Below are 24,665 nucleotides of genomic sequence, written 5' to 3'. Positions count from 1 at the left end.
ATGTCTCAACAGAAATTGAGACTTATCAGACCAGGCAACATTTTTTATTCTTCAACTGTCCAATTTTGGTGCGCTTGTGCAAATTGTAGCTTCCTTTTCCTTGCTTCATACCTCGGTTGTAACGAGTGGTTATTTTAGTCAAAGTTGATCTTCAATCAGCTTGAATCAGTCGGCCCATTCTTCTCTGACCTCTAGCATCAACAAGGCATTTTCACCCCCCAGGACTGCAGCATACTGGATGTTTTTCCTTTTTCAGACCATTCTTTGTAAACTCTAGAAATGGTTGTGCGTGAAAATCCCGGTAACTGAGCAGACTGTGAAATACTCAGACTAGTCCGTCTGGCACCAACAACCATGCCACGCTCAAAGTTGCTTAGATCACCTTTCTTTCCCATTATGACATTCAGTTTGGAGTTCAGGAGATTGTCTAGACCTGGACCACACCCCTAAATGCATTGAAGCAGCTGCCATGTGATTGGTTGATTAGATAATTCATTAACATGACATTTAACAGGTGTTCCTAATATTCCTTTAGGTGAGTGTACTTACTCAGGGGAAATGTGTCCCCTGGTAAAAATCTTCCAGCCCTTCCAGGTCACAGGCGCACCCATATCACTCCTCTACTCTGGTCCCTTCACTGGCTTCCTGTAACCTACAGGATCCAATTCAATATTCTCACCATAACCTATAGGGCTCTAAATGGTCAGGCCCCTGCTTATCTTGCCAACATAATTCACCTACACACCCCCTCCCGGTCTCTCAGGTCTATCAACCAAAATCTACTATCCACGCTACGCACTCGTCTGAAGACATGTGGGGATAGAGCCTTTGCTGCTATGGCACCCAGACTCTGGAATGTTCTGCCAACCAGCATTAGGTTTGCTGAGAATGTGGACTGTTTTAAGGGACAAGTGAAGACTCACTTGTTCAGGCTAGCTTTTGGGTAACCTCTGTCTTTTAATTATTGATAATTTTATCTGTTGTATTTTTACTTTATTTTTTTCTTAGACTATTTTTCTATTTTTTATTGTCTATGCACATTGTAAAGCACTTTGTGACCCTGTCTGTGAAAAGCACAAAATATATAAATAAATTGTACTTACTTACAGTTTAAACTTTGAGGTCTTCACTGCTTCTCTGTGATCCCATCATGCACACTGGTTTAAAAGGAAGTTGGTGTCTTTACATTTAAAAGCCTTTCATAAAAACACACCAATGATTACAAAAAGATTTGAAGCCACTGACAACGGTGATGCAATATAGTCAGTTGAGTTTGAAGAGTCGTTGTTAAAGATTGAACACTTCTACCCAAGTCTTCTCTTTATGATTGACCTCTGCTGTCATTTGTTTTTGGTGCTAATTTGCATGTCAGAAAATGTTTAAAGGCTTAATGATTAAGACGCCAATCAGTTAATCGCAACGTCAAAGGTATTATTCCAGCCAGCAACCTTTGTTGCACGTTATAACTTTCTCCTCACATTTTCTGACTTTGTCTCTACCGTCACCATCAAATATATCCATAAAAAAATAAATCAAAAAAAGATATACGAAAACATTGCCATTGTTGGCTTGACCGTGCTTTCCAACAAAAACAACTTCCAGTGTTTGCAGGTGGGAAGCCAGTTGGGGATCACATCCCTTGTTGCATTAACAACTACTTCAGGTATGTTTTAGCGTCTGAACGGGGACGTTTGGGAGGAAGACCAGTTAGAGACTAATTCAAACAGCACATAAAAGGTCACTGAATATTGTCCTTTCATAGCATATATACAATTTAACGAAATAAATCATGAAATACTTAACTCATTCTTTAGAGCTGACTCATACAGAGTAAAATAACTGAACACTGGTTTATGTTTAAGTAATACATTTAAGTTTCTATAAGATTTATAATTGTCTCTTTGTACATTCTTGGAGAGGGCCATCCTGAAAATACAATATATAAAACTCAATGGTTACCTGATTAATTTAAATAATTGTTTTGGGAAAAAAGATTGAAATATCAGACTATAAATGAAATGCCTGTTGTGTTCATCGGGTGTTGTTGACTGTGCTGTACAAAGCAGCTGGATCCTCTCCAGTGTCCCGACCTCTGGTTCTGAGAAGAAGACAAAAAGGTGATTCTGAAGATATGAAACAATATAATTCTCATCATAATGTAATAGGAACACAAAAGCAATGACTGTATGTCAAAGTTGTGTGATATGTAGTGAGGATAATGTTCCTGTGTGAGGAGCTGCTCACCTCGGGGCAGTACTGCCTCTGTTGAACCTGACAGCAGCGTACTCAACAGCTTCCTGTTGCTCCCTGTGTCTGAGGGGCTGAGCAGCTCTGATGTTGGAGTACAGAGGATCTGCCTGGCTGTTGGAGACGTGGATGGTGGCGTACTGAAGGTCAACCTGCTCCTCTGGCTCACTCTGATCAGGTACACATTGCAGGGACACAATTACTTTCAGCTACGCATTTTACATGAGTAGGTTTTTCATTTGAATAGTGCATTCTTGCAGAGGATTGCAACCAGGACAGATGGAATTAATATCCCTGCTTTACCAACATGTTGCTGTATGACAGAAAAAAGGAAAGGAATATACAAGGAAGGGACAAATAGTAAGAAAACTACCAGGAATTTAGTCACATCCAAGACAAGAAGTGAATCAAAGAGAGTGTGATAGAAATTAAGTTCTTTGAAAAGAGATAAAAAGAGGAGCATAAGGTCCTTCTCAGTCAGATGAGGTTTCTAGGAGCCCTTAAAGACAGTAAGTGAGTCAGCAGTTTTAATGGAATGGGTTTTCTTTTATAGTAGAATAATATACGTAACTATTCTCACCTGTTCCCTGTTGTCTGGTCCAGACGAGTCCCTGGAAGCCCTCCTCTTTCTGGTCAGGAGAATTAAAAAAATAAATGATGGAATGTTTTAGTTCTGACAAAGTTTCTGACTTTTAGTGATTTAAAGCTAAAGTGCGTGAGGAATGAGGAATTCTAAGTAATGACAACAACACTGTCAGCTCATCCACATGACGCAAGCCTTCGGTGATCGCGGGCCACCCCCACCCCTCCTCCACACAGTTGCTAGTAGCGTTTATCCCTCAAATCGAGGAGGACACAGAGGATTAAAAAAAACATGGACATTTTAGAAGAGGTAATTATCTTGTAATTTTTATACAACAGCAACGTGGTCGGTCCGTGGGATTGTTGTCCTTCTGCTAAACGTGCGGGTCTTTTCTTAGCAGTACAATCACTGACTGAAACATTTCAGGTTTTTCAGCTTTTCAGCCATGCCTTCACCTGTTGCAGCAGTCCTCTTTGTCTCCAAAGCTGAACGCTGATGTTTCCTGTCTAAGCGGTGACGTAAAACACATCCCTCGAGCTACTGCAAGGGAATGTAGCCGGACTACACCATTTTGTAAACATAGCCATGCTGATGGGCTTAATTAGCTTTGTGTCAACTCATTTGGCAATGGCTTGAATGTAACACACGTTCATTAATATAAAATAATTGCGGCCTATAGCTTTAACAAACATTGATTCAGTGAAACAGAACTGCTCACCTGAGCCACAGGAAGACAGAGAGGGATAGGACAGCCAGGAGAACAACACTGATTGTTCCAGCAGCTATTAACGGACTTGCTCCTGAGATATGGTGATCAAAAGAAAACAGACAGTTATTCAGGGTGTTATAACGTGTTTAAGCTCATTGGTTCCATAGAGGGATATATGACAAAACCATGCATGTGCGTATATTCAATTCAATTTTCAATTCAATTTTATTTATAGTATCAAATCATAACAAGAGTTATCTCGAGACACTTTACAGATAGAGTAGGTCTAGACCACACTCTTTAGTTTACGAAGCCCCAACTATTACAGTGGTTGCCTCAAGAGCAACTCCCTTTTTTGTTAGGAAGAAACCTCGGACAGACCCAGACTCTTGGTAGGCGGTGTCTGACGGTGTCTGATGGTGTCTGACGGTGAAGAAGAAGCATAGGGACTCCGGGGAGAAAACTCCCCAGAGCTAGGTTAGTAACAAGCATTTCTGGCACTAAGATGCACACAAAAGGAGACAAGTGAAAAGAGAGAAGAGGGAGCAGCTCATTGTGTCCTTGGAAGGAAGGAACTTCCGACAGCAGTCTAGAGTTATAATAGCATAACTAAGAGAGGCAGGCTAAAGAGAGGGGCCCTGGACCGGGCTCGTACTCTCCCCTGCCAGAACGGGCTGTACTTCCTGCCTCCCTCTACTCTACTACGCTGCAACTCCTCACTCCCTAACTATAAGCTTTATCAAAGATGATGGTTTTCAGTTTATTCTTAAATGTGGCGATGGTGTCTGCCCCCCGAACCCAAGTTGGGAGCTGGTTCCACAGGAGAGGAGCCTGGTAGCTGAAGGCTCTGGCTCCCATTCTACTTTTAGAGACTCTAGGAACCACAAGTAGCTCTGAGTTCTGGGAGCACAGTGCTCTAGTGGGACAATAAGGTACTAAGAGCTCTTCTATGTATGATGGTGCTTGACCATTTAGTGCTTTGTAGGTCAGGAGAATGATTTTAAATTCAATCCTGGATTTTACAGGAAGCCAATGCAGAGAAGCTAATACAGGAGAAATATGATCTCTTTTCTTAGTTCTTGTCAGAACACGTGCTGCAGCATTCTGGATCAGCTGGAGGGTCTTGAGGGACTTATTTGAGCAGCCTGATAGTAAAGAATTACAGTAATCCAGCCGGGAAGTAACGAATGCATGGACTAGTTTTTCAGCATCGTTTTGCGAGAGGATGTTCCTGATTTTGGCAATGTTACGAAGATGGAAAAAGGCTGTTCTTGAGGTTTGTTTTAAGTGGGCGTTAAAGGATAGATCCTGGTCAAAAATGACTCCTAGATTTCCGACAGTAGTGTTGGAGGCCAGGGCAATACCATCTAGGGTAGCTATATCTTTAGATAATGAAGTTCGGTGGTGCTTGGGTCCCAGCACAATAACTTATGTTTTGTTTGAGTTTAACATCAGAAAATTGTGGGTCATCCAGGATTTTATATCTTTAATGCACGCTTGAAGTTTAGCTAACTGATCGCTTTCGTCTGGCTTAATTGACAGATATAATTGGGTGTCGTCTGCGTAACAGTGAAAGTTAATTGAGTGTTTCCTAATAATATTGCCTAGAGGAAGCATATATAAAGAGAATAGGATTGGTCCAAGCACTGAGCCTTGAGGAACGCCATGGCTAACTTTAGCGTATTTGGATGGTGTATCGTTAATATTAACAAATTGGGATCGCCCAGAAAAATAGGACTTAAACCAGCTTAGTGCGATTCCTTTAATGCCAACTAAATGTTCCAGTCTCTGTAAGAGGATGGTATGGTCGATAGTGTCGAATGCAGCACTAAGGTCCAATAAGACAAGTACGGAGACAAGGCCTTTGTCAGCAGCAGTTAGAAGGTCGTTAGTGATTTTCACCAGTGCCGTCTCTGTGCTATGATGCATTCTAAATCCTGACTGAAAGTCTTCAAATAGACTATTTCTATGCAGAAAGTCACACAATTGATTAGCGACTACCTTCTCAAGGATTTTGGAGAGAAACGGGAGGTTAGATATAGGTCTATAGTTGGCTAAGACCTCAGGATCGAGGGTGGGTTTTTTCAGAATAGGTTTTATCACAGCTACTTTAAAAGACTGCGGTACGTGACCTGTTAATAAGGACATATTGATCGTATCTAGTAATGTGGTGTTGACCACGGGTAGTGCTTCTTTAAGTAGCCTCGTTGGAATGGGGTCTAAGAGACAGGTAGTTGGCTTAGCTGAAGAGACCCTTAACATTAATTGTTGGAGGTCTATAGGATAAAAGCCGTCTAAATATGTATCATGGCTTATCGTTCTCTCTAGCCCTCCTGCGCCCAATGGTGAGCCGTTAGAAGCTGTGGGCAGAAGGTGATGAATTTTTTCTCTAATTGTTATAATTTTATCATTAAAGAAGGTCATGAAGTCATCACTACTCAGAGCTATAGGAATAGATGGCTCAACAGAGCTGTGACTCTTTGTCAGCCTGGCTACAGTGCTGAAAAGAAACCTTGGGTTGTTCTTATTTTCTTCTATTAGTGTTGAGTAATAGTCTGATCTGGCATTTCTGAGGGCCCTCCTATAATTTTTTAGACTATCTTGCCAATCTACACGAGATTCTTCCAGTTTGGTGGAACGCCATTTACTTTCAAGTTTTCGTGAGATTTGTTTTAATTTACGAGTTTGGGAGTTATACCAAGGTGCTAGTTTCCTTTCCTTCATCATCTTCTTTTTGAGAGGAGCAACCGAGTCTAAAGTAGTCCGTAGGCAGGCCGTAGCAGCGTCTACAAAGTTATCAAGTTGGGAGGGACTAAAGTTAACATAACGGTCCTCTGTTATATTAAGGCATGACATTGAGTTAAATGCTGTTGGAATATCTTCCTTAAATTTAGCTATAGCACTGTCAGATAAGCATCTAGTGTAGAAACTTTTATTTAATTTCGTATAGTCTGGTAGTAGGAATTCGAAAGTTATTAAAAAATGGTCTGATAATAAAGGATTCTGCGGAAATACTATTAAATCGTCAATTTTGATGCCATATTCTAGCACAAGGTCGAGGGTGTGGTTAAAACAGTGCGTGGCCTTATGCACCCTCTGACTGAAACCAATAGAATCTAGCAGTGAATTGAAAGCAGTACTAAGGCTATTGTTGTCAACGTCCACATGGATATTAAAATCACCTACAATAAGTACTTTGTCTGATTGAAGGACTACACATGATAAAAACTCTGAGAATTCAGATAAAAACTCAGAATATGGACCTGGTGCTCGGTAAACAACAACGAATATAATTGGCTGTACTGTTTTCCATGTTGGGTGTTGAAGATTAAGAACAAGGCTTTAAAACGAGTTATAATTTAGTTTAGGTTTAGGATTAATTAACAGGCTCGAGTCAAATATGGCTGCAACTCCCCCTCCTCGGCCTGAGCCTCGTGGAATTTGGGTATTATTATGACTGGGAGGAGTGGCTTCGTTTAAACTAACATATTCGTCATGGCCCAGCCAGGTTTCGGTGAGGCAGAATAAATCAATGTGGTTATCTGATATCAATTCGTTTACCAATAATGCTTTCGATGACAGAGATCTAATATTGAATAATCCACATTTGATTTTCCTATTCTGTTCTATCGTTGCAGTGGTTGTTTTAATTCCAATTAGGTTGTTTAGTATAGCACCTCTTTTGTTAGCGTTTGGTTTAAACGGTCTCAGTCGGGGGACAGACACCGTGGTTATGGGATTATAAATGGGTGATTGCTCTGAAGGGAGCACAGAGGGGCGTGTAGCGCTGTATCTCTGATTATTGACTTTGGGAGAGTGTGTCTGGTCAGTGTGCTTGTGAGAGTGTTTACGGGATGCAAACAGTCAATCAAAGGTCTGGGTATGCAGGGCGTGGTGCAAATTTCCACGTAGCATCTGGCTTCCGCGTGTATTGGGATGAATCCCATCCCTGCTGAACAGGGAGCCACGTTCCCAAAACAGATTGAAGTTGTCAATAAAACCTATCTTGTGAATGCTGCATGTGAGCTGGAGCCAGGTGTTAAGGGAGAGTAGTCTACTAAAGAGGCATGATCCGCGACCTAGAGATGGAAGTGGGCCCGAAATAAAAAACGACTTCCCAGTGCTTTTTAAAGCCTCAATGAGAGTGGTAAAGTCTCGCCTTGTGCGCCCACACTCCTGAATCCGAGTGGACATGTCGTTATGTCCACAATGGACGGAAATGAGGGTATCAGGTCCACAACTTTAGCCAGGATGTCTGCAACTTTGGCTCCAGGAAAACAGTGTGTGACAGCATTATGAAACCGTAGGTCTCTAGTGATGGAGTCTCCAATAATTACTGTGGTTAGGGGGAAGAGCGGACGAGGAGTGGGGGGGTGTGGATGGCCGGTGACGGGAGCAAAACAGTCAGTGTCGGTTTCAGATGGGCAGGGAAAAGAAGAGGAAGATTGCTTACCGTTCGGTTGTGGAGATTGTTTTTGAGGAACGTTGTCATTTGGCTGATCCAGGCAGTGTAGGCCACCGGACCGTCTGACTACCGCATCCCTCAGAAGCTTTCGCCGCGCGGTAGCAATCGTCTTCCGTGACGACGGCTGGTCAGTCTGCTTTGAAGCGGGGCGAGCCCGGTGAGCCGCATTGGCCGCTACCGGTTCCGACTCCGACAAGGCATTGAAATGGTTGGAGAGGCTGAGGGCAGGGGGCGATGGAGCCCTACCCGAGGCTCTCTTTCGGCCGCAAACCACCTCAGTCCAGGGTGGCTTGATAACCGGTGTCGAGCAGGACGATGGGCGTGGGCAGGCAGCTGGGTCCCATGGCGCGGTATCCTGGAAGGCCGCCGAGAGAGATGAGATCCGGAGCGACTGATTATGAGCCACGTCCAAGCAGGCGGTTAACAAAGCATCTTTGGTCTTTAAGTCCTCGGAAAGCCGACAAACATCTTCCCTGAGGTCAGCAATTTCTTTGTTTGTATTATTAAACAACGAGGAAATCCTGAGGGGGAGTGGGGACTCGCCAGGTGTAGAGGTTGCCATGAAGCTAGCGTTAGTTTAGCCGGTAGGCCTAGTCTTGATAAATTAGCGTGAGGCTAATACTTATGTATCTTTGTTTTTTTAAAAACACTTTATTAGTATAATAAAAACTAGGCGATAGAGCCGACTGTTAGGTAGGAGGTTGAAGGCAGCTGCCGGCTATTATATTTTATTTATTATATTTTTTATATTACATCCATTTAGTTTAAAAAATCTAAACATGATTTTAAGAGCTGATGAACTTGTTAGTGGAAGAAAAATGTAATGATACATTAAGACATGAGAGCCCTGTTTCACACCCAAGTTGAAATCTGGACTGTTCTCTTTCTTGGATCTTGGTATCAGAGATTCTAGGAAGGCAGAGGAGTCTGACTCCCAGATAACTGGAACAAACTCCTATTTTTGGCCTCAACAATGTCCTGCCCTTACTGAAAACATTCAAGCTGATAAGTTTACAGTTGTAGCTGAATGTAAAAACTTACCTGCTACAACAGTCAGATGTAAGGTGGAGTTCTGACGTCCTCTTCTGTTCTGGGCTTCACAGTAATAATTCCCACTGTGTTCAGCTCTGAAGTCAGTGATGGTGAAGATCTGTCCTGATGCTTTTGGTGAGTCTTCATTCTCCTTGTACCAGGTGTAGTTAGCTGCTGGGTTAGCATCACTGCTACAGGTCAGAGTCACTGAACTGCCCTCCACTATCTCAGCAGAGGGACTCACTGACACAGAGGGAAGCTTTGGACCATCTGGAGGAGAGATTATATTCCATAAATATTGGCTACATGAATTTGAAGGAATTTTGTGTGACACATATATTTGACAGACTCCTGTGACTTACACTGAACATTTACAAATAGAGAAGAGTTAATCTGTCCATATTGATTCTCAGACTTGCAGGAGTAGTTCCCTCTGTCCTCAGAGCTGATGGAAGTGAAATGATAACTTCTTTCTGGTCCTTGAAGCAGTGTTTGGTTCTCCTTGTACCAGGTGTAGTTAGCTGCTGGGTTAGCATCACTGCTACAGGTCAGAGTCACTGAACTGCCCTCCACTATCTCAGCAGAGGGACTCACTGACACAGAGGGAAGCTTTGGACCATCTGGAGGAGATTTAGAGAGACTCATGTCATTCACATCTGATAATGATGTATATTAAATGTTACCATGGCTTTGTCACATCTTATTTGGGATTAAGGGCAGGTATTTTGTGAACAAAAATGTTTTGGGGCAATCTGTCTGTCAACCTACACAAACAGACCACAGTTAGCATACATTCACACCTTTAGAGGTGGTTTGTGACTGGCAGCAGGATGATCTCTTTGTTGGGACCACTTAAGTGATAAACATTAAATTCTAACCGAAGAGTAGAAGAATGTTCCATATTTTTGAGGGGAAACAGAAATAAATCATACCACACAATATGTTTGATATATGTTGTAAATACTGGAATGATGGCCCTGATTAACTATTGATGAGCAGATTTGGTGTAAGAGGGTTGGACTGAGAACAGGACAGAAGTCTGAGGTGGTTTTCTGGATCACTGATGGTTTGAATCCCCTGAACATCCGTGCAGATCTGGGAGACATTTGTAAATAAAACTCTTTTCTTTTCATCATCTACTGCAGCAGCTCAGTGAACTACAGCAGCAGACTGGGAAACAGGCAGAACTGAAGAAAGAACATGATCAACTAAACACTGGAGTGGCTAATAAAGCTTTAACAAGTTGTCATTAGTTACATGATGGTTTTTAAATGAGCTTTGTTTTACTCACATTTCACATTTATATTGATGTATTTCCTTAATTCATTCTCAGCTTTACAGTAATACTGTTATTAAATGAGCCGTTTCACTTACATTTCACATCAATAAATTTGTATTGAGACGTCTTCGTCCCCAGCTCGTTCTCAGCTGTACAGTAATACTGTCCAGAGTCAGAGGACCGGATGGAGCTGAAGATGAGCCGTGGTCCTTTACTGAGATATTTAGAGTCTGGCTTCTCCTTGTACCAGGTGTATTTAGCTGCTGGGTTAGCATCACTGCTACAGGTCAGAGTCACTGAACTGCCCTCCACTATCTCAGCAGAGGGACTCACTGACACAGAGGGAAGCTTTGGACCATCTGGAGGAGAAAACATAGAGACATAGAGACATTTAACATTTCATTCCAAGATGAATTTGTTTTCACAGTGGAAGATATTTAAATCAACACTAGTTCATAGAAACACAAAGTGGGTGGTGAAACTTCACTTCCTTCTATTTTAGAAACTCAGATTGTAGAAACTATGGTGTCCTGTTACCATGGATACTAGTTTGACACAGTTATTGACGCAGTGAAGTAAACAAGGAAATGATTGAGGTTCAGTGTGTTTGGACACTGTCATGTCTACTGATGACCTCTGCTGGTTAATAAGATACATGAGGGCATTAAATAATGAAAATGTGTCAGACATGATTTTTCCTCAACCCAGAAACGGTGACTTTCTCCTGGGTGTGGAGCGCAGCGGGGCTGTCGCTGTCTCGTCAGACTGTGTGGACCTCCTGAAATCTGACACGTCTTACCAAATTTGCAATTAGCCATCACTTTCGTAAAACGGCCCATATTTGAGCTTTATATAGTTGATTTGTCGCATAAAAAAGTCTCAGAAGTGAATTTGGTAACAAAACATGGCAGTGTCTGAAATATGAGACCTGCTGTCTCGTCTCCAATGTGTTTCTATGGGGTTCGCTCAAACCAATCAGCGCGCAGCTCATATAAATATTCATGAGCATACCATATTTGGAAGAAAAGCTCTTGTTCTAAATAGGGCCATATTCACAGGGCAGTTAAGGGCCAATAAAATAGCATTCGGGCAATTTTTAGCCCAACCAATGTTACATATCCTATTAGGAGACCTTAAGGGATAGTGTGAAATACCCTATATAATCATTCTATCACCCCTTTAAAGGCTCCACTAGATGGTGTTATGTCAGAGGAAGACTGTAAGTAAACTCACACACTGAAGGAGAGGGGAAGTCCTCATGTCCTCTTACAGCACAGGAAAAGCTGTCTGCAGGATAAAAGGAGGCTGAATAAGAATTAGATCTTTGTCCCTGAATGTTCTGTCCATTCTTGTACCAGACGTAGGAAGGACGGCCAAGTAGAGGACAACTGCTCTGACACTTCAGCTCTGCCCAGTTAGAGGACCAGGAGACCTCTAATCTTCTCACCTGCACCTGGAGATCTGAATATGTGAATAAGGAACAGAAGTCTTAATTTTAGACTGAACTGTCAACACACACCCACACACACACATACACACACACACACACACACACACACACACACACACACACACACACAGGATAAAAAGTTACCTGTAACAGACAAAGTGATTCCAGGATAACCGACATAGTTCCCACCTTGGTTTGTTATGAACCAGAACTTGTACTCAGCTGAGTCTCTCTTTCTCAGGTCTGAGATTCTCAGAGAGCAGTCCTTGTTTTCAGAGTGATACTGCACACGACCTGAATACTCTGAGACTGTTGTCAGATCCACAAACTGTTGAATAAACCAGAATCTCTGCTCAACTGTAGTATCAACATCACCTACAGCTGATGGGTATGTGTAGCTGCAGGATATGTTCACTGTTGATCCTTTAACAGCACAGATCTGAGTAGAGGTGTAAGTCACTCCCAAGCCATACTGACCCTTTATCACTGTAACACAGAGCACATCAGGAAGCACAATGAATTAATAACTTCAATTAACAATCAGTAAATGAAACAAAGTGGATCATACTACCAATGTGTTCTGGAGGAACTAATTATCTGCAGTCATTGTCATAAAAAGTCCTCGTCATGCATCAGTCTAACAAGAACTGAATAAAATATAGAATGTCAGAAAATGCCTGAAAAGTTTATCTTATGTGAACACATTCAACATTTAATTTAAAGACAAGTTTGTTTTCCTGGTGGAACATAACTTAACTTGACAATAGTTCATAGAAACAGAAAGTGGGTGATGGAGCTTGAGTTTCCTCTATATTATAAACTACATGATGGCAAGTTACCATGGTTACTAGTTTGACACTTTGTTACTGACTCAGTGGAGTAAACAAGGAAATGATTGAGGTTCAGTGTGTTTGGACACTGTCATGTCTACTGATGACCTCTGCTGGTTAATAAGATACATGAGGGCATTAAATAATGAAAATGTGTCAGACATGATTTTTCCTCCTGTGACATTTTCTGACATCATCACTTCCACAAAGAAACTTGATCTGACAGATCTTCTAACACTAATAACTCGTAAATATTCAAGACTTGTGAACATCTGACTTCATTCTTTTCCCTCATGTTTTGTGGATGGACCAGAAGAAAAAGATGTTAGTTTAAACCTGGACCCATGAAGTGTTTTCATTTTAAAATGAAGGGTCATAATTGCTAAATAAGTGTCAAATGAAGTTAAAAGAACAGATTCAAGAAGAACAGACATATTTTGCTTTGCTAAATGTCTAGTTTGAGCTGTTTTTTTACAGCTTTATTGTGAGGTCAGGAAATAAGAGATAATTGATAAGTGCTTAGGTTTTCATTCAATTGCACCAATCACCAAATACCACTGAGTTACATGCAGTTCAGGCTCCACTAGATGGTGTTATGTCAGAGGAAGACTGTAAGTAAACTCACCCACTGAAGGAGAGGGGAAGTCCTCATGTCCTCTTACAGCACAGGAAAAGCTGTCTGCAGGATCCAAGTAGGCTGAATAAGAATCAGATGTTTGTCCCTGAATGTTCTGTCCATTCTTGTACCAGACGTAGGAAGGATGACCAGGTAGAGGACAACTGCTCTGACACTTCAGCTCTGCCCAGTTAGAGGACCAGTAAACCTTTAATCTGCTCACCTGCACCTGGAGACCTGAATAATAATAATAATAATAATAATAATAATAATAATAATAATAATGAACAACATAAGTCTTCATTTTAGACTGAACTGTCAACATACACCCATGTAACTTTCATGTTGTCATCAAGATGTTGAACACTAAGTAATTTATTAAATATTCAGATGAAAAGTTACCTGTAACAGACAGAGTGACTCCAGGTGAACCAGTATATTTCCCTGTTAAATGGTTTGTTGTGAACCTGAACTTGTACTCAGCTGAGTCTCTCTCTCTCAGGTCTGAGATTCTCAGAGAGCAGACGTTGTTTTTACTGTTATACTGCACACGACCTGAATACTCTGAAGTTGTTGTTAGATCCACGGGTTCACCATTATTTAACTCAGTAAACCAGAATCTTTTCTCAACTTTGGTAACAAGGCCATTTATTCTGGATGGGTATGTGTAGCTGCAGGGTATGTTCACTGTTGATCCTTTAACAGCACAGATCTGAGTAGAGGTGTAAGTCACTCCCCAGCCATTCTGACCCTGTATCACTGTAACACAGAGAACATCAGGAAGCAGCATAGCTATTAAAAAAGTAATAAAAAGTTCCTCATCATGCATCTGTCTAATTTAACTGTATTTTAGAATTTCATCAGGTTTCATCATATTTTATTATAGTTGGGACATAGAGATATGTGTTACTTCTGGATGCTTTGGCTTTGGTTCTTTCATTAAAAAAACTTTGCTAAAATAAGCCTGAGAAGTGCTTCTTACATGTCAACAAAAAATATGAATACATTTTACAGACTCTTCTAGGATAGAGCAGAATTATACATAACATATGTGTTTTAAGTTCCTCTTTTAGGCACTTTCCAACTCCTGTTAACAATAACTTTTTTTCAAGTTATTTCAGAATTAAACCAGAATGAACAGGCAAAGAGAAGTCTAAACACAAAGGAAAAGTTAAATATGTTAAAAGTTGAACAGCTGATGTATATATATATATATATACACATAAACATTTTCAGGGATAATAGTAAGTATATGAGTCTCTACATTTCTTGGTTAGTTTCCTCTCTGTTCACTCTGAGGTCAGGTTAAACAGTAATATGTTTTCACAGAGTGAGGAGGGAACAGTTATGAATAAAAGCCACAATATTCTCTGTTTACAGCATGTAAAAGTGCTTAGCACACAGTTACTTCATGCAAAGGACAAAATTAAAAGATACTGTCCAATTAACACAACATCAAACTAAACTGATACCGTCTGCCGAGTTTCCACAATTGTAAACAAAACTAATATTTGTAGTGTTTCTGGAAGTTTGCCTTTCACACAACTCTGATCCACTTATTCACACATAATGACCTTCAGTCCCACATTTTCCCAGAATCCCTCTTTTAAAGAATGAATGTAACTGTAGATATACAGTACCTGACACAGAGAGAAGGAAGACAACAAATCCACTCGCTGCTGCAGTTAAACTCATAGCTGCTCCTCTCATCTCTCTGTGTGAGACAATAAAACATGTCAGCAGATAAAATAATGTACACAGGAGGTATGCAGTATCACTAAACTAATCAATAAACTGTTTCTACTTACAATGAAGACGGACGTCGTCTTTAAAGATGCCTCTCCTCTGTTGTCAGTGAGCAGAAGACAGATATCAGGCTGATAAAGACTACATTTCCTTCCTCTTTTGATCATTAATATGCATGAAGAGCCACATTTCAGCACACACCCACAACAAAGTTTTGTTGTTTTACAAACTAACTTCAAAAAAGAGAATAAGAAACTAATATTGACCTGTTGTTAGAAAACCTGTTTCACCACCAACATCCCACCGACACCAGAAAAGAGCATTCATAAAGAGAAGAGAAAAACAGACAGTTCATCTCTATGTGCACTGATTCAGGATGTCACACAGTCTGCAGCAGTGTTGTAATGTAACAAAGTACAAATACTTCACTACTGTACTTAAGTAGAATTTTCACGTATCTGTACTTTCCTTCGTCATTTATATTTCCGGAAACTTTTACTTTTACTCCACTACATTTCCTAAATAAAATGTATACTTTTATTCCACTACATTTCCCCTAAGCATCTTAGTTACTCGTTACTACAAAATATAATCAGAAGAAATTTATTACACTGAAAAAAAGGAAGTTTGGCGAATCATTGCTCCTAAATTGCCAAGATAATGTACGCTCCATTCCAGTTGGTGACGTGATGTTTGTGGCCAAGTGGCAAAAAAAAAAAAAACATAGGCCAAAACTAAAGAAGAAGAGGAGGAAGCATAATGACTGATAGTGTCATGGAAGCACCTGCTGCAGGCTCTGTCGCCATGGTAACAGACGATGACCACCCCGACGACAGTGGTGATGAAGATAACATTACACACCTTTGGCCATAAAGTTTATAATCAAAGTTTTTTTTTTTACTTTTACTTCTACTTAAGTACATTTAATATCAGAAAATTGCTATGAATACTTAAGTACTGTAAATATCAGATACTTTAAGACTTTTACTCAAGCAATATTCTTAAAGGAGACTTTAACTTCTACCAAAGTCATTTTCTGGGAAGATACTTGTACTTTTACTCAAGTATTGCTTTTGAGTACTTTATACAAGACTGGTCTGCAGGTGTAGTGACAGAACAGGAATGTATTTGACCTGTGAACCATGAGGCAGTTACATTGAACAGAATGAAGAGCAGAGTATTAATCATAAGAGGGGAATGGAAAATGACATCTGTTATGATGCAGGGAAGATAGTGGACCCAAATGCAAAGAGAGGGCAGGCAGGTAGGCAGAAGGTTGGAGCTCAGGGATTTATTGAACAAAAACAAACCAAGGGAGACCTGAGGCTAAAACAGGCAAAAATACAAAGTCCAGAAAAAACCAAGGAAGTACAAAAACAGGAAACACTGAAACTAACAGGAGCTGATGCAGACACATACAAACTGACACAGACTAGCAGGGCAAGGACGCAAAACGGACACAAAACGATCTAACAAGAGACAAAGGGAACACAGAGGTTAAATACATGAGGTAATGAACAAATGAGGGACAGGTGGTACAGCAGGTGAAACACATCAGGGCGGGGCAGGACAAAGGCACAAAACAAGGGGTACAAGTATGAAGTAAAAAGTATTTTAATGACTTTGGCTTGTTTAGATGGATCTGTTGGATAAACTGTGTACAGAGATGTCCTACATTTAAAATGGGATAAAACAGGAAACTAGAAGGGTAACTCTGAGAGTGCAGACCTCCACCAAGCCATGCCCTATTTCACAATGCTAATGCAGTGAGATTTTTCCCAGTCTGAAACTAATTTTTCTGATTATTCCGACACCACATACATGCAACACAAATGCCCTGTGTCACAACATTAATAAAAGTGAGAAATAATTTGTGTATTCTAACCGTAGTTCGGATCCGCTCCAAAATGTAATGGTTTCTTCCTAGGGCCGATCTACACCCTTTCACCAGGTTTCATGAAAACGGGGCCAGTACATTTTCTGTAATTCTGTTGACAGACAGAAAAAGGAAGGAACAAACAAACTTACAGACAAACTGGTTAGAAAACATAACCTCCTTGGCCTAACATTTAAAAAAACATTCAGACCTCACAGCATGCAGCCAAATAAAACAGAAACTACCTGCATGGCTAGATACCACAGGAGGTAAAGGAGAAAATGTGTCTCTTTGTAGTTTGGGTGGAGTCAGCCTTCAAAGCAGACAGTGGAGGGAGCGCTCAGAGTGATGGAGCCTGAATGGGCCACACAGATACTGAATCAGGACCCTGAGACATTTTACCATCCATCCCTGATTGTTCACTCACATTTAAATTCACTTTTGGCTCTTTATTTTCACATTTTATGAGTGAAACTATTTGCATTTAAGTCTTTTACCCTGGACATTTAATTTACTAAGATCAGGAAGTTCCAATAGTGTCAGGTTTGCTGTAGTAAAACCCAAAAGCAGATCAGACCAGGGGTACGTCCCATAGCACTTAAATTGCCTCCTTGAAGCCTCCACTTGCCTCCCTTCCTCACGTCTTAGTCCCTTCTACCGAGGAGGCCCGGGAGACACGAGAAAATCATCGGAGGAGAGAGGCAACGAGCAAATGTGTTTAGAGGGATGAGACGTCCTTTCCTCTGAAGCGTCACATGACTTCGTCAGCTGTTTGGGCGGAGTTAGAAACTCCTTCAGCTGCACGGCTTCTGGGAAGGCTGTTCTCGTGTAGGTAACACTTTATTTGAAGGAGTGTTCATAAGACTGACATGACGCTGTCATTATGACATGATACCTTTCATGAACATGGAGTCATTTTGAGTGTTCATGACTGTTATTGTCATTCGGTAAATTATGACACTTTTAATGCAAAGTTAGCATTGTGCGAGATGTCTTTGTCATGACAACTTGACTTTAGCGTCGACAACAATCTCTGTGTAAACTTGACATTAACCTAGACTACATAACCTGTCATAAATATGTCATGACAGGCCCAATTATCAAACTTTAATAAAACTATTTAGCTTTATGTGTTACATCACTCTCCATTACTACTCGGTCATCCTACTTCAACATGACTGTCACCTGTTTTTACAGCGATTTGGATGACCGTTATGCACAGGTGTGGCAGCGTTACAAGGTGTGCGCTTGTGTGTCTTTGTTTTGTTAGCTTGTTTGTTCGGTTGGTCACACTGGATTATGTGCCAAATATGTTAGGACCACAGATGGCGTTTGGCTAATTGCTATTAGTTACATAGTTGGTTAATTTCTGTGGCTTTTGTGATGCATGTCGAGGAGGTGTTGTTGGTACGTCTATTGTTTGGCCTTGTATGGCTCCTGTGGGGGCTCAATTTGCTGACATTTTAAATGTATTCTGGTTATGTCACGGTGAAGCGTGTACTGGGCTACTCTGGTTGTCACAAGTTGATCTGCGATCGTTGTCTCCGTGGTTTACAGTCAGTGGATACCGTGGCGTTACAGACACACAGCCTCACTAGATAACGTATGGTATTTTCGTAACAACGGCTTGTACTTGCATGTCGGTCGGTAACACAATTTATGTCCCTGGAACCCTACGACCCATGTCGTAGTTTCTCACGGAACACCGATGAGTTGTGTGTGAGGCGAAGCAATCAGATTATTTATTTCCAGCGACACGCTGTAGAAATATTTCTATAATCTAGGTGTGTTATTTTCAGTATTAAAGTTGTATTCCCTGTATAATGTATGGACTAGGGACACAGATGGTTAGCTAAAGCTTTGATTACCTTATAGTTCAGGAATGTGTTTTTCTGTACCAGGCGGAGAGGTGGAATGCAGGGGGTGGCCCTTGGGTCTGTCTGTGTGTGTGTGTGTGTGAGAGAGCTGGAAGATCTGCCCGGAGACAGAGGAGGGACGCCTCTTCAAGGAAGATGATAAAGCATTAGGGAAATGGTTAGGGGGGGGGTTCATAATCTGACATAGACTTTGCTGACTTGAACTCTGTATACTGGTGTCTGAAGTTAGGGAAACTTAGTCATTTTGTGAATCCACACGTGTGTTGTGATTTAAATGCTGGACTTCAGTAAACTTGCTTAACTGAACTCTTCGTCTCAGATTGATCCTTGTGTCCTGGTAAACTTAAGTCTGACGTAAGAAGGCATGGAAATTAATAAACTGGAGTTGGATTTGACAGGCCTTAGGGCCTTATTTTAGAAATAATTCCCTTCAACGCCTACAACACATGTGCCACCAGTTGATTCAAACACCAGTTAATCCAGAACACCAGCACAGAGAGCCAGCTGGCTGGCAGACTCGAGTGTGGGTCGTGATCCGAACGATTGTGATCCAGATGGTGTGTGTAGACGACGGGGTCTCCAGGACCGAGATCAGAGAATCCTTTACTATGACAGAGAGATCAATAGTCAGTTGCAGGCAAAACACACTGGCAAGTAATAGAGAACTAAACAGGGGGGTATTCCATCAACGTAGCTAAGAATTGCCAGACTTAGGTGTAAGCTTGAAGCTTGACTAAGCTCCACTTCCCAATCTAGCTCCAAGTCGTTCCATCAAGTGAAATCAGCTGGCTCCACTTGACACTTAGTCAAGCCTCACCTGTTAAGCCTCAACTTGTGCACGCCCACAGGGGAAAAAAAAAGCCCATTCTAGTCGAGAACGAAAACTGTCCAAAATGCCGAAAAGCAAGGGAAAAGAGCGTGCAGAAATGTTCTCTGCAGCGGAACAAACCCTCCTCATGGAGGTATATGAGGATTACAGCCACATAATCCGAAAGAAGGGCAATACCGCGGCAATCAATAAAGTGAGGGATGTGGCGTGGCAGAACATTGCCGACAGGCTGAATGCGTAAGTGATAAAGAAATTTAAGTATTTCAGCATCATCATGTTATATAAATCCCCCATCAAAGGGACAAAATATATGTAGACAATAATCTACCAATTGATTTCTTGATGGTTTTTGTTTTAAACTAATCAATTATGTGGACCTATTAATGCAACCAAATCCCTAAAATTAAAAGGAAAATCCCCAAAGAACAAAAAGACAGCCCTAATAAGTAACATTCATATGAACATAATTAAAATAGCATTATTGTTTCACTGCAATTTATGTGAAATTATCCATATTTTATCATTTGGCAGCCCTAGTAGTAATGTTAGAAAGTGATACTCATCACATATATCAACTGATTGTTATGCAAATCGATGGGATAGCTTTAATTTATTTCCTGCATTATTATTTATCTAGAATCATTTAGCAAATCAAGCAATTCTATGGAGATGAGGACCCCTGTTACAGTAACTACGTGAATGCAGGTCACAGCAAATCAATCATCTATCTCCTATCAATCGGAGGCCCTAACCCTTGTTACATCAAAAGAATGATCTCTTTAAATTGCCTCTATGTATGAAATGTGCTATAGGGCAGACATGGTGTGTGTCCCTCACGGTTATGTCTCAACAGAAGCAATCTCAGTAGCCAGAGGAGGACCGGCCACCAGGTCAAAATCAAATATAAGAACATTCTTAGCAATGGTAAGTGTTTCATAATGTAATGTGAAATGTATCAGTCAAAATAGATGCGCAGCTATGAATATATACATGTCTTGCAGCCACCAGAAAGCAGACTGCATCCATGGGTACTGGTGGGGGACCGCCGCCGGAGGAGCTCACACCAGCTGAGATCCTGGCCCTTGGGATAAATAAGGGGCCCAAGATAGTTGGGATCGAGGGGGGGGGAGCGCCTCCAACCCTGTGGCCCCAGAGATCCGGGCCCCATATGTTGAAGGTATGTCAATCACTGCCCCTATTCTGGTGACAGACCCTCATTAGGGATAACTAACTATGCACCTGTGTGTCTGATAGTGACAGGGGATCAAATTATTCTCCTTGACCCACCACAAGTGCACATTGAGGATGCAGCCGGGACCCAAGTCGACCCAGTAGGTCCTAACCTGTTGAAACATTGCACTACATGCAGTCAGCCCCCTCCCTCTCCCCCATTAACTGTCGTTTCTCTATTTGCAGGGAGAAGGCCCAAGCCAACAGCCACATGATGATGATGATGACTATGACGATGATGAAACGCTCACCGGTCGACAGTGAGCTCCAAGATGTAAGCCTAATCATTAATGTACTGGTTCTGTTTGAAATGTTAAAATCACACCTTAATGTACCACACACCCTCCTGCAGGAACCTAGGCCTTCCCCAGCTGGCAAGAGGACTACATCTGCTGGACGAAGTGAAGTGAGTAGCCATTCCCTTTTACCCACCATTAACTGCATAGTTGGTTGCACTGACACATTAAGTCATCATAGGACATCCGTGCAATTTATAAGCGGTATCTCCTCCATGCAACGGAGTATAAGAGGCTACAGATTAAGAAGATCAAACTTGAGATCAGGAAGATGGAAAAGGATGTAAGTATGAATCCAAATGCACAGCAAAAGGTCATTGTTCTTACTGTAGTTAATGTTCCATTCTGTCTCCACAGCCTGACCTGCGTGACCCACCAACATAACATTCAAATGTTTCAACACTACTATGTCGTGTCTCACTTAGTCAGAGACACTGAACTTTGGTTTTGATTTGATATTAGTATAAATAATAAAAACAAAATATTATATTATGTTTTACATATTATTTTATCATTCCATGACAGTTGTGTGACTCTGTTTCTGTCTATTGGACATTCTTTGATCATAGATGGTGCTAAGCTTCACTTTTAGCCTGCTACAGACCAGGTTTGCCCGGCAGCATAAGTTACCATGGTTACTTGGCTGGCATTCACATTAGCCACCTTGGTGGAACAGGGTTGAGGCTCAGATTGATGGAACGGAAACCTGAGCCACAGTTCTGGCTTAGCCATGGTTGAGGCTTAGCCAGTCATAGTTTCCATGGTTTACTGAGTTGGGCTAATCTCAGCCTCTTTGATGGAACCGAACTCTCACTCATATTAGCCAGACTTGGCCATTTAAGCTTGGCTTTGCCTTTAGCCTGCTTGATGGAATAGGTCCCAGGCTGGCATCTAACGCTATACTGGTAGCTGTTATAAATGTAAGCAGTAGGGAGACCGGGGATAGTTGTAACATTTGACATTTCTGTTTGCATCTTGGAGCTCTTTTAAGCCAGCATGTTCAAAATGTGATACAAACTAGGTACATTTGTCTGCTATTAAATGATGTAGCTGTTATATCTGCAACCCAAACATAAATATGTTTGAACCGTGTGTGTGTGTGTGTGTGTGTGTGTGTGGTGTGTGTGTGTGTGTGTGTGTGTGTGTGTGTGTGTGTGTGTGTGAAATGGCCTGAAGACAATCTTTGTAACCTGGTGGTGTACAGCTTACATGGAAATATGACTAAAAGTAATGTTTCACTTTTTCTAAAGTTCGGGTCATTCTAGGAAGTCATCAAATTTCAAGTTCAAAATTTTTTATTTAGGGACTTTTATGCTGTTAAACACAAGATAGCTATCTCGTGGCCTCAAGATACTATCTCGTGGCCTCAAAATACTATCTCGCCGAACACCGGCATTAAGCCGGCCGGCGGGGGCCCTCCGATGGCGGGTCACGTTTGCAAATCGGTCAGTAGAAAGTGTTGGAGAACCGCAGCTGCGTTACGGTAAAAGCTGTCAAAAGTGTCCGGCCGTGGTCTCCAGAGGTCGGTCTCACTGCCCCGAGACTCCTCGGTGCAGTTCTCTGGAGGCCTATGTTTTCAAAAACTAGGTTTCCGAAATCGTGCAGAAGATGGCTGGGAGAGTGAGCTGGGCTTCTTACCCATTTAAAGTTTGAGAATAGGTTGAGATCGTTTCGACCCCAAGGTCTCTAATCATTCGCTTTACCAGATAAAACTGCGAGACTGAGCGCCAGCTATCCTGAGGGAAATTTCGGAGGGAACCAGCTAGGGGGAAGTGTCAGACCTCTGCCCGCTTATGGTGCACCTTCCCTGGGGTAAAGTGAAGGGTGCTTCGGTGGGATTTTCTTCCAAGTTTTTGGACCGGAGAAGGGTAGGGGGAAGCGGCAGACCTCTGCCCGCTTATGGTGCACCTTCCCTGGGGTAAATCGAAGGGTGCTTCGGTGGGATTTTCTTCCAAGTTTTTGGACCGGAGAAGGGTAGGGGGAAGCGGCAGACCTCTGCCCGCTTATGGTGCACCTTCCCTGGGGTAAATCGAAGGGTGCTTCGGTGGGATTTTCTTCCAAGTTTTTGGACCGGAGAAGGGTAGGGGGAAGCGGCAGACCTGTGCCCGCTTATGGTGCACCTTCCCTGGGGTAAGTCTAAGGGTGCTTCGGTGGGATTTTCTTCCAAGTTTTTGGACCGGAGAAGGTTAGGGGGAAGCGGCAGACCTCTGCCCGCTTATGGTGCACCTTCCCTGGGGTAAATTGAAGGGTGCTTCGGTGGGATTTTCTTCCAAGTTTTTGTACCGGGGAAGGTCCTCCCTGAGCTCGCCTAAGGACACCTGCGTTACCGTTTGACAGTGTACCGCCCCAGTCAAACTCCCCACCTGCCACTGTCACGCCCGGCAGGGCCGTCGCTTGACACCAAAAGAAATCTTGTAGGCTGCATATCCATAGTCCTTTATAATTCTTCTTCATATTTTATAGCCTATATATATATTTATACTTTTTACATGTATATACTTGTTTATTTACCAACTTCTATTATTATTTATATTCCTTTAAATGTCTTGATGTGCACATCAACTGTGACACAAGAATTGTCCCCCGGGTTATCAATAGCATCAATAAAGATCAATAAACTTCTGATTCTGATTTGAAGTTAGCCTATAGTGGAGTGTGCAGACTGGTTCATTAATTATTGAAGTGTTTCACATTTTTGGGGAGAAAAGCTGCTCCATTGTGCATTCTCCTTTTATATGCACTTATCTTGAGGCCACGAGATACATACCGTACATTAATGATTTTAACTAACCTGGTAATTGCGATGCCTCCAAGGGGGGGCAGTAGTATTAGTAGTGGAGTATCAACAACTTTCAGTTCTTAACAGCAGTAGATTGTTGATAAAGTGTAAAAGTTTCACGATTGCCCCTCCTTTAGTTTAAATATCAGTTCAGGCAATTCAGCTCTGAAATTGTCAGTACAGTAGCCACAGAACAATTTACTTTATTACAACCATTCAGATTCGAGCATCTGCAACATGGTCAAAGGGAAATCATAAAACAAAATCAAAAAAATTTCAAATTACATGTATTGCAGTAAATATCTGTCCGTTTTAAACATTTTATATAACGATAATGTTATTGAGCATAAAACAATAACAACAAACTAATTAATAATAGACAAATAACAAAAGAAATGAATTAGTAAGCATGCTTTTTAAGTGTGCAATGTATCCTGGATGTTTGCAGGGTGACTGCATGGGAAGGTAGTCAGGCTGGCTGCCAGGATGGAGACCATGTAAAAGGGGGAGAAAGACAAAATATTAGTGAGCAGTAAAACACATTGAATTAATATTCATTACTGTAGAATTTACTAAATACTGTTTTAGAATAGTCTGGAGACTAGTGCAGTTTGGCTGTTGTTGGTGGTTAACCAATGTCAGTGTTAGCTCAGTAACACAGAGTGTTTCTGTTCTTATTCTTATCACTATTCTTATTAATATTAATGACTTACTTTAGATATGACAGTGCATGGACAGTACAGCATATCTGTAACCAGACAATTGTAAACAGCACTCAACATTTTGATATTAACACTTTTCTTTAAAAAAAATGAATGTAC

The 24,665-nt window shown here is 41.5% G+C and overlaps 1 protein-coding gene and 2 long non-coding RNA genes across 3 annotated transcripts in view; 1 reads left to right on the top strand and 2 right to left on the bottom strand.

Annotated features, from left to right (window-relative positions):
* LOC116036646 (sialoadhesin-like) overlaps nucleotides 1–16,920 on the bottom strand; it is a 31,370-nt gene extending 14,450 nt beyond the window's left edge. Inside the window, exons 1-9 of the mRNA XM_036000608.1 lie at nucleotides 16,843–16,920; nucleotides 15,224–15,238; nucleotides 15,020–15,056; nucleotides 14,852–14,925; nucleotides 13,614–13,970; nucleotides 13,221–13,448; nucleotides 11,910–12,251; nucleotides 11,549–11,776; nucleotides 10,411–10,674 (exon numbers count right to left, since the gene is read on the bottom strand). Of these exons, the coding sequence (XP_035856501.1) occupies nucleotides 10,411–10,674; nucleotides 11,549–11,776; nucleotides 11,910–12,251; nucleotides 13,221–13,448; nucleotides 13,614–13,970; nucleotides 14,852–14,921 (1,489 nt within the window). The 5' untranslated portion in view covers nucleotides 14,922–14,925; nucleotides 15,020–15,056; nucleotides 15,224–15,238; nucleotides 16,843–16,920. The remainder of the gene's footprint in view (nucleotides 1–10,410; nucleotides 10,675–11,548; nucleotides 11,777–11,909; nucleotides 12,252–13,220; nucleotides 13,449–13,613; nucleotides 13,971–14,851; nucleotides 14,926–15,019; nucleotides 15,057–15,223; nucleotides 15,239–16,842) is intronic.
* Nucleotides 1,050–2,906, bottom strand: LOC118494830. Its single transcript, XR_004897033.1, has 3 exons — nucleotides 2,828–2,906; nucleotides 2,245–2,417; nucleotides 1,050–2,098 (listed from the first exon to the last, which is right to left on the bottom strand). It is a non-coding gene; the product is annotated as an uncharacterized LOC118494830 (long non-coding RNA).
* A 3,752-nt stretch (nucleotides 16,921–20,672) lies between the features above and the next one.
* LOC118494922 lies at nucleotides 20,673–21,006 on the top strand. Its single transcript, XR_004897130.1, has 3 exons — nucleotides 20,673–20,716; nucleotides 20,794–20,870; nucleotides 20,956–21,006. It is a non-coding gene; the product is annotated as an uncharacterized LOC118494922 (long non-coding RNA).
* Nucleotides 21,007–24,665: the final 3,659 nt, after the last annotated feature.

The sequence above is a fragment of the Sander lucioperca genome, chromosome 4, assembly GCF_008315115.2.
Source record: "Sander lucioperca isolate FBNREF2018 chromosome 4, SLUC_FBN_1.2, whole genome shotgun sequence".
Classification (NCBI taxonomy): Eukaryota; Metazoa; Chordata; class Actinopteri; order Perciformes; family Percidae; genus Sander; species Sander lucioperca.
The sequence above is the reverse complement of the archived record's forward strand: the minus strand, read 5'-3'. Positions and strand labels throughout refer to the sequence as shown.